Here is a 14,138-nt window from a genome sequence, read left to right as displayed (position 1 = left end):
CCGGTTCTCCAGATTAGAATCCACCTGCTCTTAACCACTACACCATGCTGCAGCAGCATAGTGAGCTAGTAGAATGCAGCACTTAGTGAGTCTGGCTTCAAATTCCTTCTCTGTCATCAAGCACACTGGGGCCTCTTGGGCCGGCCACGCCCCACCTTCACGCCCTGCTTCTGAGCTTCCTTGTGGGCCATGTTAGTCTATAACAGCAAAACAAGACTGGAGTCCAGTGGAACCTTAAAGTAACACAGTGGGACCTTAAAGGAAAACAAGATTTATTCCAGCACACAAACACTTACGCTGGAATAAACTGCATTAGTCTTGAAGGCGGGGTGTCCAACTCCAGCCCTCCAGATGTATGTGGACAGGTGCTAAGAATCATGGTCCATGAACATCTGGATGGCCAGAGTTGGACACCCCTGCATTATGGCATCCCCGGGCTCCAGTTCTGCAAATGTTAGAAAGGCATCCTAAGTCTCCAGCATGTTCTCACCCTAGAAGAAGAAGAAGGAGAAGAAGGAGAAGAAGAAGGAGAAGAAGGAGAAGGAGAAGGAGAAGAAGGAGGAGAAGGAGGAGAAGGAGAAGAAGAAGGAGAAGAAGGAGGAGGAGGAGGAGAAGGAGAAGGAGAAGAAGGAGAAGAAGGAGAAGGAGGAGAAGAAGAAGGAGAAGAAGGAGAAGGAGGAGGAGGCGGCGGAGGAGGAGGAGGAGGAGGAGTTTGGATTTATATCCCCCTTTTCTCTCCTGCAGGAGACTCAAAGGGGTTTACAATCTCCTTGCCCTTCCCCGCTCACAACAAACACCCTGTGAGGTGGGTGGGGCTGAGAGAGCTTGAGAAACTGTGACTAGCCCAAGGTCACCCAGCTGGCGTGTGTGGGAGTGCACAGGCTAATCTGAATTCCCCAGATAAGCCTCCACTCCTCAGGCGGCGGCAGAGTGGAGAATCAAACCCGGTTCCTCCAGATTAGATACACGAGCTCTTAACCTCCTACGCCACTGCTGCTCCTACAGAAAGCAAACCCTGCAGCGCCACTCTGCGAAATGCTTAATTTTTGCATCAGACTATTTTATGACAGCCAGACATTTCGTGATAGCTAAACAGATATCAGTTCTCCAGGTCAGCAAGCGGGCTGTGCGGAAGCATCCAAAACTGGGACGCTCTGGGATAACTCATCCCTCCCCCAAAGTTATTTTAGCAGCCTGGTTATTTCCTTCCCGTTAATATTGCAGGGAAGCTTTAAAATGAATAAAATGTGTGCGTATGTTCAATAACCGTAGTCTGAGTAGCAGCAAGAGCCCGTCCATATTAATCAACACAATCCCCCCCCCCTCGCAACACACACAAGTTAACCCTTTAGTTAAAAAAGGAATCACAGACACGCAACTGTTAAGACTCCTACGACAGTACTTACCTATCAGGTTTCAGATCCAATGCATCTCCTGGATTAAAGGCAAAGGGGGGATATATAGGCTGGGGGAGGGGGGAATAGCATGCCAAAAATAAATGTATATATAAATATTTTTTAAAGGAAACCATACCAAAGTATAAGCCCCCAAATCACACCAGCATGCAAAAAGACACGGACAGAACCAGCCTCTTCTTGGGCGTCAGTTTCCTTTGCAAGGAAACATGGGAAAATAAGACCTTCCGCGGGTATTCTGGGAGTTGTAGTCTTTGCTGAACATTTCCTCTTCGCAAAAAACAAATTGCTTTCCTCGTTTGTTATACGTATTTATTTTAAATCACGTGATCCGTTTCTCCAAGGAGCTCGCACAACATATCACCCTGCACACAAAAGGTTGCTGAAACCTCCAGGTTGAGAAATTCCTGGGTACTTGGGGGTGGGGCCTGGGGAGGGCGGGGCTTGGGGAGGGCGGGGCTTCGGTGGGTGTATTAATGCCATAGAGTCCACCTTCCAAAGGAGCCGATCTCTGTCACCTGGAGATCAATTGCAATCCCAGATCTCCAGCCGCTACCTGAAGGTTAGCCACCTAACTCCAGGTAAATCCTGGAAATCTCTGGGAATTCCAGCTGATCTGCAGACAGCATCAATCAGTTCCTCTAGAAATAGCAGCTGCTCTGGAGGGCGGATGCTCTGGTTTTATACCTTGCTGGGGTAAATCCTTACCTCCTCCTCCTCCCAAATCTCCAGGTGTCTTGCAAGACGGAGCTGGCAAACTTAAGGCCCATTCCGCATATGCAGAATAATGCACTTTCAATCCACTTTCACACTTGTTTGCAAGTGGACACATTGCTATTCAGCACAGTAAAATCCAGCCGCAAAGTGCACCGAAAGTGGATTGAACGTGCATTATTCTGCATGTGCGGATGGGGGCTTTAAGAGCTCGTGTATCTAATCTGGAGGAACCGGGTTTGATTCCCAGCTCTGCCACCTGAGCTGTGGAGGCTTATCTGGGGAATTCAGATTAGCCTGTGCACTCCCACACACGCCAGCTGGGTCACCTTGGGCTAGTCACAGCTTCTTGGAGCTCTCTCAGCCCCACCTACCTCACAGGGTGTTTGTTGTGAGGGGGGAAGGGCAAGGAGATTGTCAGCCCCTTTGAGTCTCCTAGAGGAGAGAAAGGGGGGATATAAATCCAAACTCTTCTTCTTCTTCCTGAGAGATTGAGAAAATCAACTCAGTGAAACTCACAGCAGACAGAACTGAATCCTGCTCTTCTTTCTCTGCCCACCCCTTTTATCCAATATTCTGCCCTCAACCGTACCAGCTTGGCCCCCACCCAACCATTAGTAAAGGGTATGCCGGTGGTGGGATTCAGCCGGTTTGCACCACTTCAGCAGAAACGGTTGTTAAATGATGCTTGCAAACAACCAGTTGTTAAATTATTTGAACCCCACCACCGGAACCAGTTGTTGAATTATTTGAATCCCTTTCAGTACCTGCATCTGTGGAACTGTACATCCCACAAACAATTGCATATGATTGAACTGGTTGCACACAGACAACTTGTTTGGGGAGGGAAAGAAAGTCAACAGGGATGGGATACCACAGAGTTCACCCTCCGATGCTGCCGTCTTCCTCCAGCTGGACTGATCTCTGTAATCTGAAGATCAACTGTAAATCCAAGACAACTCCGGACTTCGGCCAGAGCTGCTGGCCATCCCCTTTGGCTACCGCCTTGCTTTCCAACCCAGGTGCAGCAAAATACAGGGCCTTGCTGTAAGAGATTGATTCTCCATTCCAGGGACTGCAATTCTAAAGCACCGCTCAATGTGCTGACCTCACATGGTCAGGTGGCCAGAAATGACATCATGGGGCACCCCTCCAATGAGCCGCCCTCTCCTGCCGCGTCTCTGTAGTTTGACTCCCATACCCAGAGGTGGGATCCAGCAGGTTCTCACAGGTTCCCGAGAGTAGGTTACTAATTATTTGTGTGTGCCGAGAGGGGGTGACTAATTGGTGATTTTGCCCCGTGATTTTTGCCTTAGTTACGCCCCTCCTCTCAGCAGTAGCGCGCAGAACTTGAAGCAGTCTAGCAGGAGGTGCACCGGCGTGCGAGGCAGCCTGCGCCTGTGTGCATTCGTTTCCCGCCCAAGGACCGGCACAGCGGCTGCATCCTTGCCACAGCCCCGCCCAGGAATGCCCCGCCACGCCTCCGTCGTGCCCCGCCCAGCCCCATTGGCGCTACGCCACAATTTGAATCCCACCACCATGGGAACCTGTTACAAAAATTTTTGGATCCCACCACCACCCACACCTTAGTCTGCAATTCTAACTACTACACCACAATGGTTCTGTAAGGGTGCCAAGTAACCAATAAAATAAAATGGACAAGTATATGGGGACAATCTGTGCATTGAATGGTGCATTACTCAACAAGTGTATAAACAAAAATCAAGTGTACACTGCACACAGTTGTATGTGTGTTCGCTGTAACTTGTGAACAGGGTTCTCCTACAATCAGAGGGATTGCTTTCGCCTCCAAGTCCAGCCTTCTTCCCATGCCATGCCATGGCTTTGCTTTGTTGCGGTTGCCTAGCAACCTGTGAAATGTCCTGGAGATCTCAGAAGGCAGTCTCAGTAGGCATTCTTCTTTCATTGTCGTTTTTTTAAAAGAGGACACCGACACAGAGCACTTTGAAATAAACCCAGTTCTGTATTTGTATTCGACTCCGGCTTGATACATTCCTAAAATTACAGAGAACGTTCAGTGGCAAACCACACCACCGAACCCAATAAATCAGAAATCGTTGGAGGACAAGGAAGAGGTAATATGACATTTTGCTACCCCCACCACAAAGCCCACCCGTCCAGAAAGTCACAGACATAAATAATGGAGAGAGGCCTTTCCGTTATTCCCATTGGGATGTTACGGGAGAAATTTTCAAGTGCCAGTCTCAGATGGCGAGGGAGGGGTAGTCAAGGACACAGAGATGCTAGCCCTGAGTTATGGGGAAAGGGTGCTTTCAAAATTGGGGGTGGGACCCATACACACACAAATGGTTGAAATAAAATGGCAATGAGATTGGTGGGGCCCCATCCAAGTTAGGACCAGCTGAACTATTTCTGATTCTTCGTTAAGAAAGGATTCCTTGACACCCACGTAAGATTCCAGGGCACAGTCTGATTTTTTTTCTATGGAACCAGCACACATGCCAGACACTACCAGGGTTGTCCGCACCAGACTGGGAAATTCCCAGAGATGTAAAGGATGGAGCCTAAGTAGGCCAGGGATTGTGGAGGTATTTCAACAAGAATTAGTATCATAGTCTACTCTCTGAAGCAGCCATTTTCTCTAGAGGAACTGACCTCTGTAGAGATCAGCTGTAACTCTGGGAGATCTCCAGCTCTCCCCTGGATGTTGGCAACTCCACAAACAGAATCAAAAGCTGCACGCCGTCTCGCTATGAACCCTGCAGCACTCAGGTCCCTTACGCACGTGCAGAATAATGCACTCCCAATCCACTTTCACAACTGTTTACAAGTGCATTTTGCTATTCCGCCCAGCTGCAAAGCGGACTGAAAGGGCATTGTTCTGCCTGTGTAGAAGAGGTCTCAGCGCTGCTTCAAATGATGGCACCGGGTCTGAACTGACCATCAGTGGTGGCGAACCTTTGGCACTCCAGATGTTATAGACTACAATTCCCATCAGCCTCTACCAGCATGGCCAATTGGCCTTTGCTGGCAGGGGCTGATGGGAATATTTTGTGTGTGTATTGTCCAAACAAGTATCTCATACATGAGAACCATCGCAGGTAATCATTTCAAAGTTTCTATAAGGAACCTAGCTACAGAAGTTAAAATCTCGGAGGCGGAATTGTTTAGTAAAAACGTGATCTTCCCCACAGTAGAGTATTCATTAAAGATTACAGGACAAAGAGCAAAAAGTCTGGTCCTAGATCCCTCGTATTTGGGGCAGTCGAGCAATATATGTTCCATGGTTTGAATCGCTGTGGTACAATGAGGACATTTCCGCTCTTGCAGGTCGATTTTTCGGAACCTTCCTTGTCGCACAGAGCAAGGGAAGGAGTTACACCAGCCCCAGTGATTATCCATCTATGCTTGGGCTCCTGAAGTAAACTCAAATAATCTGCCATGTGATTGATTTTAAATTTGATATTAAAAAAGAGGGGGGGATGGGAATTGTAGTCCATAACATCTGGAGGGCCAAAGGTTCGCCACCACGGCCATAGACCAAGCCCAGTACCAGCTCAGCTCCAAAACAAAGCTAAAACTCTAGGCAAGACGATGCACCAGAACCGAAGGAAGGGAACAAGATTTCTCTTGCAGATACAAAATCCCTGGGGTGTTCCAGCATCGTCTCTGGTACTCTGGTCAAACAGGCACGCCCCATTGGCTGGGCAGGCTGGCCGGAGGGTGTTTGCAACCCAACACCAGTGCGTTGTGGAAACAGTCGGACGGCACAGAAGGATGTGAAGGAGCAGTCTTTGCAGGCTGGTTCACACATGAATATACATCATTGGGTTTCTTTGCACCCTGTTGGACGGCAGATAGCATAGGTGAACCAAGTCAGCTGAAAAACACTATTTGCTCGGCAACTATCAGTCCTAAATCTAGCTGATCTCGGACTACATCCCACAAAGCTCTCCATCTTACCCTGCTTGCTAAGTGGCAGGGAGTTCCACGGGTAGCTCGTTTGTTTTCAAGGATCACAGCACGGTCCAGATGAATCTGAGGTAGATGCTGGCACTGGAAGGCGTCTGAAACCAAAGACGTCTGGGGACGGGATATCCATTTTAAAAAAATCTCATATGAAAAGAAATGCATGAGAATTCAGCTATGAAGATCATCCTAAGGTTTTCTGTGTAATAAAAAAAATTATCTAAATGCTACCGAGTTACCATCTGCTCCTGTGTCAGGGAGTTCCACTGGCAAAATGGTTTATTTTGCGGCCTTTGAGGATTAGGACGGAACAGCTCTACAGTACTTGTTATATGGGAAAAGCGTTCGACAGTCATTTCAAAGAGGACGGTACGGTCCAGCTTGAAATGGTGAGGTAGACGTAGGCCCTGGTCTTTCACTGCATGTGTGAAGTGTGAAGTGCTATCAAGTAGCTTTTGACTCACAGGCTCTTTTACAGAGTCAATCCATCTCATGGTGCATCTTCCTCTTTCCTGACGCCTTCAACTTTTCTTGGCATTATTGTCGTTTCCAATAACCTGTCTTCTCATAATGTGAGAAAGTTTAGTTTGTTTGTTTTTAGTCAACATCTCACTACATTTCCGGGGGAGGAGCATTTTTTCCCCCAGGTCAATTGACAACCCCAGGCCAAATGCTGACCAGAGCTGTGGCAAATCTGGATTGGGGGGGGGGGATTTCTTCTAACTTCACTTCCTACCGTCGTCTTTCGACTTCAAGAAGGAAAAATCTGAGAAGCGGAAGGCAAGCTGCGCAGAATATTTTGGATTCGTTCATGTTGTCCCCCTCAGATGAAGAAAAAGAGTTTGGATTTATACCCCACCTTTCTCTCCTGTAAGGAGACTCAAGGCGGCTTACAAGCTCCTTTCCCTTCCTCTCCCCACAACAGACACCTTGTGAGGTAAGTGGGGCTGAGAGAATTCAGAGATTCAGAGAGAACTTTGTGTAGCCCAAGGTCACTCAGCAGGAATGTAGGAGTGTGGAAACACATCTGGTTCACCAGATAAGGCTTTGTCACTCAAGTGGAGGAGTGGGGAATCAAACCCGGTTCTCCAGATTAGAATTCACCTGCTCTTGACCATTACACCAGGCTGGCTCTCAATAACTCCAGAACCACACCATGGCAAAGAAAGAAAGAAAGAAAGAAAGAAAGAAAGAAAGAAAGAAAGAAAGAAAGAAAGAAAGAAAGAAAGAAAGAGAGAGAGAGAGAGAGAGAGAGAGAGAGAGAGAGAGAGAAAGAGACAGAGACAGAGAGACAGAAAGAGAGACAGAAAGAAAGAGAGACAGAAAGAAAGACAGAGACAGAAAGAAAGACAGAGAGACAGAAAGAGAGACAGAGAGACAGAAAGAGAGACAGAGAGACAGAAAGAGAGACAGAAAGAGAGAAAGAGAGAGAGAGAGAAAGAGAGAGAGAAAGAGAAAGAAAGAAAGAAAGAAAGAAAGAAAGAAAGAAAGAAAGAAAGAAAGAAAGAAAGAAAGAAAGAAAGAAAGAAAGAAAGAAAGAAAGAAAGAAAGAAAGAGAGAAAGAGAGAGAAAGAGAGAAAGAGAGAAAGAGAAAGAAAGAGAAAGAAAGAGAAAGAAAGAAAGAGAGAAAGAAAGAAAGAGAGCGAGAGAGAGAAAGAGAAAGAGAAAGAAAGAAAGAAAGAAAGAAAGAAAGAAAGAAAGAAAGAAAGAAAGAAAGAAAGAAAGAAAGAAAGAAAGAAAGAAAGAAAGAAAGAAAGAAAGAAAGAAAGAAAGAAAGAAAGAAAGAAAGAAAGAAAGAAAGAAAGAAAGAAAGAAAGAAAGAGAGCGCTACTGTTCAACGAATGATAGCTACCATCAAAATTTCCTGAGTGTGATTGATATTGATTGGTCAATAGTGGGAAGTGACGTTCAGCTGAGGTCACGTGACCAGAAGTACAGAAGACAGCCATTGTGCAGAGGAGGAGAGAAATTCCATCAGAGAAATAATTCCAATCCTACATTTTCCCACAAAGACGTACACTTGTAACTTTTCGAGAAAACGCATGGGGAATCCAGTGGGACGGGAAAGGGAAGAGAAAGTTTGGAAGACTGAGCCCCACCCCCCCCACCCCCCCACACACACACTTTTCCCAGTCATGTTCACAATTACCTCCCCCATCCTCCCAAAAATAAGCAGTTGCTCTCCACTGACAGTGACGTGTATTCTTGACAAAACCTCCACACTGGCATTCGGTTCTTGTTATCTGAACCTAAAGACTCAGAGAGCTGAGAACACAGAGAGAGAGAGAGACAGAGACAGACAGACAGACAGACAGACAGAGAGAGAGAGAGAGAGAGAGTGTGCGTGCGTGCGTGCGTGCGTGTGTAATAAAACCTAGGAAATGATAAACAACACAAAAAGTGCATATTGGGATAGGCAGACAAGCTTGGCTCTCCCAGGCTCGGTTTCATGATATGGACACACTCCCTGTTTTGCTGGTAAAAACAAATGTATGTGTCTCTCATCCTGCATTGTTCTCTACAACTTCACACATATCCTAATCCTCTTCAAGTGCGCATCCCATCCTAATAATAATAATAATGTCACTAATACCTTTTCCAAGGCAAGTCCCAACCCTTGGGCCACGGCATGACCCTCCATTAGGTCCTTTTGCCCCCCACCCCTTAGAGCATCCAAGGGAGAGAGAGTCTGTTGCATTAGACTATAGGGGTCTCCAACCTATGGCCCTCCAACTATGGACTACAATTCCCATCAACACCTGCCAGTGTGGCCAATTGGTGGAGCTAATGGGAATTGCAGTCCATGAACGTCTGGAGGTACTTAGAAGGAGAGTTTAGATTTATACCCCACCTTTCTCTCCTGTAAGGAGACTCAAGGTGGCTGACAAGCTCCTTTCCCTTTCTCTCCCCACCACAGACACCTTGTGAGGTAGGTGGGGCTGAGAGAGTTCTGAGAGAACTGTGACTAGCCGAAGGTCACCCAGCAGGAATGTAGGATTGTGGAAACAAATCTGGTTTACCAGATAAGCCTACAACACACCGGTCGGGGACCCTTACGCTAGACCCTCCAATGACACACGTCACAGTTCCTCCGCGAATCAAGGTTTCTCCGCCGTGTGGTTCTGCAGGTGCCGGAGCAAGATCGAACTGTTCCTGGATATTTTCCCATGTTTGGGGTGTGCTACGTATTTGCCCCTGTCGTGTTGGGCACGGTGGTGGGGCCGCTCGCCGCCACTGCCGGAAGCTTTCCTCAAGTCCAGGTGAAAATAGGGAGGCTCTGTTGACTCCGAAATGTTGCCTGAGTTTTGTTTCCCATCCACTCCGCGGTCCTTGAGCCGTTGGGACGCGCCCCTTTCAGAGACTGCTGTTCCCCTCTGTAAAAGGACAGCTGAAATCTCTGTGAAGCTCTCCCCAAATTCTAGGGGGTTCCCACGGTCTCCCTCCTTACCGCAACGGTTTTTCGGCTGGTGTTGTTGCACCCCCTCGAGTTTCTCGGCAGTGTGTTCCATCTGGTGCTGGATCAAAGCAAGTCTGTTTGGGAAGCCCACGGCACACTCCAGACATTTCAGATGCTTGTCCTTCAAGTGGCCACTCTGGTGCCTGGACAAGCCGGCGGCGTCCACGAAGCTCTGCTTGCAGTCGTGGCACTTGTACGGTTTGGTGCTCGGAAGCCGGATGAGGGCTGCCATTTCCGTGGAAACCAGAGCAGGCTTATCTGCAACACGGGTCCTCCTCTGGGGCTCCGCTGAGCTCTCGACGCCACCCCAGCAACCGTCACCCCGGCAACCATGGCCAAGCTTTTCTTGAACCCGGATTGGCTTACAGGAAGCCGAATCTGAGCTCTCCCGGAAATAAAGCCCACGAGAGGAAGAGTTCTCTTCTGCGGGGATGCTGAGAACTTTGTCGTTGGAGCAGGTCCTCTGGTGCCGGCCAAGACCCAAAGGCTTCCTGAATGGCTCACCCTCCGTTGGGTTGCTCTGACGTGAGCCAGAGAGCACCTCTTCTCTAGAATGCTCCTCTCCAAGAGATGCAACACCAGGAGACCCTTCCTCAGAAGTCCGATGGTCGGAGTCCGAACCGCACGACTGTTCAGATTCGACACATCCACGCGCTTTGTCCTCCGTGCGGCTTTTCTGGTGGAGCATGAGGACGGCGGCATCCAAAGAGCCCTGGCCACGCTTCACGCATCGGTACCGCTTCCGGCGGATGTGTCCCTTCTGGTGCCGAACAAAAGCTGAGGTATCCCTGAAGCTCTGCCCCGATTCAGGGCGCTTGTACAGCTCCTGCACGTGGGCGATCCGGTGGCGGGTAAGCGCCGAGCTGCTGCAGAAGGCCTGCCCACACTCAGAGCAAGGGTGAAGTCTTTTGGGGCCCTGCTTCTTATCCGCCAGGCCTGTATGATCCTCCTTGCCGCGTCCCCTGTGCCCTGTGTGTCGTGCGAGGCCAGCCTCGACTCCAAAACCCTCCTCGCCGTCCAGACGCGCGAGCGCCTTGGTGGATTCTCGGTCCAACAAGAGCTTCGTGCGCTCCTTACACTTCCCCTCCTCCTCGTGCAACGAAAGCTTCCCTGTGCCCAAAACTCTCCCGCGCAGGTACGCCGCAGATGGGCAAGGGGTGGGTTTCCCTCGCGGCTGTTCCAGGCGCCAAGCTGTCCTCGCCAGTTTTGCCCGCGAAACGCCGCGATATCCACGAAGTGTGACTTTCCCGGTGGCAGGTCAAGGCACCGGGCGCCCTCATAAGTTCTTCCCACATTCGGGTGCATATGAAAGAGGTGCTTGGCTTTCTCTGTGCCGCGTGAGTGCTGCGCTGCTCGGAAGCCATGCCCACATATGTCACAAAAGATGGAGCCACGTGGCTCTTCTGAGGCGGCGGCAGGGCGACAGCGTCGTTACAGTCCAGCCGACACACACGGGACAAGATCACGCTGCTCTCTTTGGGTAGTACCGGCGGCTCCGGGCTAAGTCCTCACAGTTCTTTCCACTTGCATGGTCTTCTGGCTCTTTGACCTCTTCTTTGTTGGTGCATTTCCCATCCTCTTCACTTTCCTGGTGGCGCTGCAGCTTTTCGTCCTTCTTGGGCAAAGCCGCCCGGCCGCAGCCGTGGCAGACGATGGGGCCGCTCCTCCATGTGGGATGCGCTGGTGGGTGATGAGGTTGGAACTCTGAGAGAAGCGCGGCCACACTCCTCGCAGTGGTAGGGCCGCTCCCCCGTCAATGGGTCCTCCGGTGCCGTGGGTGAGGTCGCGAAGCTTCGGACGAAGGCCTTCCCGCAATCGGGGCAGAAGCGTAGGGCCTCTCCCCCGTGTGGATCCGCTGGTGGCGGATGAGGGTGGAGCTCATGCCGAAGCACTTTTGCCGCGAGTCGGCGAAGCGGTAATGGGCTTCTCACCCCGGTGGATGCCCGGGAGTGCGAAGGGTCAGATTAGAGGCCAGGGAGAAGCTCTGGCCGCGATTCACACGCGAGGCGCATCGGCAGGCTGACTCGCTAGACACCGCCGGTGGCGCTCCAGCGCCGAAAGCTTCGAGCCTCAAAGGTCTTTGCCGCGAGTTTCGAGCGCACCGATGCGGCTTTCGACCCCCCCATGTGGAGCCGCTGGTGCTTGACCAAGGTGGCGCTGCCGTGTCCGAAGCGTTTGTCGCATTCTTGGCACTGATAAGGCTTTTCCCCTGAATGGGTGCGCTTGGTGCTGGATGAGTCTCCGAACTTTGGATGAAGGTTTTCCCCGCAGTCGTTGCAGCGGAAGAAGGGTTTCTCCCCGCGTGGATCTTCGCGATGTTTCACGAGGTTGGCGCTCTGGGTGAACCCCTTCCCGCTTACTCATACGCATTTGAAGGGGCGCCGGCCGGTGTGAGTTATCTGGTGCTGGATCAAATCCGAGGAGCGGTAGAAGCTTTTGGGGCATGCGGGGCAGCGGTAGGGTTTCGCCCGTGTGAAGCTGGCAAGTTGGTGTTTGATGAGGTTGGTGCTCTGCGAGAAGGCCTTTGCCGCACTCCCGGCACACGTATGGTTTCTCGCCTGTGTGGGTCCGGCTACAGTGCTGGAAGGCCAGGGCCTCGGAAGCTCCCATGAGAAGGCTTTGCCGCGAGTCGCCAAGCAGAGCGTAGGGTTTCTCGCCTACGTGTGCGTCCGCCGGTGCTGCACCAGGTGTGAGCTCTGGCATTGAAGGACTTGCTGCAGTCGGGTGCACGTGTTCGGGCGCTCCTCGGTGTGGATACGCCGATGGCGCACCAGTTTTGACCACTGGCTGAAAGCCTTGCCGCATTCGCCACAGGCGTAAGGGCGGTCACCTTTCCCACGAGGCGGAGGTGGTGCCGTTGGTGGCAGGGTTGATGTGTCCTCCTCGTCAACGTGGCTGTGGGGCTCAGGACAGGACACCCCAGTCCCCTGCTTGAAGGGCTCAATCACTATTCCAACACCTGTGGGGAGAAGAAAGAGCAGAAAAGTATTAGAAGAAGTCTTAAAGAACTTCATTTTTCAGAGCTGAGGATTGAACCACACAAAACTGCCAAGTGAAATCGTGGATCTACCTGCCTCATCAATGTCCGCTCTAACTGGCGTCAAATCCCCACGGAGATCTTTTGCTGGATCCAGTTTTCGGAGCCAGCATTTGCCCATACACATGCATCCATGTTTAGATATTTGAAGGGATGTCATGTTGGTGAGGGAGAAAGCTTGTTTTCTGCTGCTCCAGAGACCAGGACCAGGAGTCATGGGTTCAAGGGGAAGGAAAAGAGATTCCACCTAAACATTAGAAAAAACTTCCTGACTGTCAGGGCTGTTTGACAGTGGAATGCACTGCCTGGGAGTGTGGTGGAGTCTCCTTCTTTGGAGGTTTTTAAAGAGAGGCTGGATGGCCATCTGTCAGGAGTGTTTTGATTATATGTTCCTGCATTGCATGAGACCCTTGGGGGTCTCTTCCATCTTTATGATTCTATGATCTGCACACACCTTACTCCATTCACGTTTCTTCTACCATTTCCCAAACACCCCCAATGTCAGATCTCTATCTGCAAGCTTTCTTCTCATCCTTCTCCCACTGAATTTTGCCATCAGCCAACAAATCCCCCAGCTGCGAGCCAGCGCCTCGATTTGCACCAACAGTAGGCAAAGATCCAAGACGTACCCAGGGGAGAATTGGCTTCTGAGTCCTCCTGCATGGCTTTCTCAATTCGGGCTTGCTGGATTCCCAGGATGCAATGGAAGGTGTCAGGATTCCACTTTTAGGGGCAGCATCATCTGAAAACAAGAAACATTCTGAGGGTGAGGTGATGAAATTATCCCTCCAGTTCTTGTTAAGCTTTTTGAGAATATCAGTAGGAGTGCCATGTCAACTTTCCCAAAGGAGGGCTGATTTGTCTGATAGGCAAATCAGAATCGCCACACAGCAACCTGGCCAACCATACGACGACGACGACGAAGGAGGAGGAGAAGGAGGAGGAGGAGGAGGAGAAGAAGAGGAGAAGGAGGAAGAAGAGGAAGAAGCAGAAGCAGAAGAAGAGGAGGAGGAGGAAGAGGAGGAAGAAGAGGAAGTAGAGGAGGAGGAAGAAGGAGGAGGAGGAGAAGAAGAAGAAGAAGAAGAAGAAGAAGAAGAGGAGGAGGAGGAGAAAGAAGAGGAAGAAGCAGAAGCAGAAGCAGAAGAAGAGGAGAAGAAGAGGAGGAAGAAGAGGAAGAAGAGGAAGAAGAGGAAGAAGCAGAAGCAGAAGAAGAGGAGAAGAAGAGGAGGAAGAAGACGAAGACAACGAAGAAGAAGAGGAGGAGGAGGAGGTTGGATTTATACCCCACCTTTCTCTCCTGTAAGGAGACTCAAGGTGGCTTACAAGCTCCTTTCCCTTCCACTCCCCACAACAGACACCTTGTGAGGCAAGTGGAGCTGAGAGAGTTCTGAGAGAACTGTGACTAGCCCGAGATCACCCAGCAGGAATGAAGGACTGCAGAAACACCTCTGGTTCACCAGATAAGCCTCTGCCACTCAGGTGGAGGAGTGGGGAATCAAATCCGGTTCTCCAGATTAGAATCCACCTGCTGTTAACCACTGCACCACGCTGGTGAACAGAGGCG

At 50.3% G+C, this 14,138-nt stretch overlaps 1 protein-coding gene across 1 annotated transcript in view; it reads right to left on the bottom strand.

Annotated features, from left to right (window-relative positions):
• The window catches only part of LOC125444325, a 42,407-nt gene that overhangs the window by 2,722 nt on the left and 25,547 nt on the right, over window positions 1-14,138 (bottom strand). The window contains exons 11-16 of the mRNA XM_048516752.1: window positions 13,204-13,297; window positions 12,199-12,496; window positions 11,573-11,892; window positions 11,122-11,392; window positions 10,748-11,037; window positions 9,229-10,647 (exon numbers count right to left, since the gene is read on the bottom strand). Of these exons, the coding sequence (XP_048372709.1) occupies window positions 9,229-10,647; window positions 10,748-11,037; window positions 11,122-11,392; window positions 11,573-11,892; window positions 12,199-12,496; window positions 13,204-13,297 (2,692 nt within the window). The remainder of the gene's footprint in view (window positions 1-9,228; window positions 10,648-10,747; window positions 11,038-11,121; window positions 11,393-11,572; window positions 11,893-12,198; window positions 12,497-13,203; window positions 13,298-14,138) is intronic.

This window comes from Sphaerodactylus townsendi, linkage group LG15 (genome assembly GCF_021028975.2).
Source record: "Sphaerodactylus townsendi isolate TG3544 linkage group LG15, MPM_Stown_v2.3, whole genome shotgun sequence".
Taxonomy (NCBI): domain Eukaryota; kingdom Metazoa; phylum Chordata; class Lepidosauria; order Squamata; family Sphaerodactylidae; genus Sphaerodactylus; species Sphaerodactylus townsendi.
The sequence above is the reverse complement of the archived record's forward strand: the minus strand, read 5'-3'. Positions and strand labels throughout refer to the sequence as shown.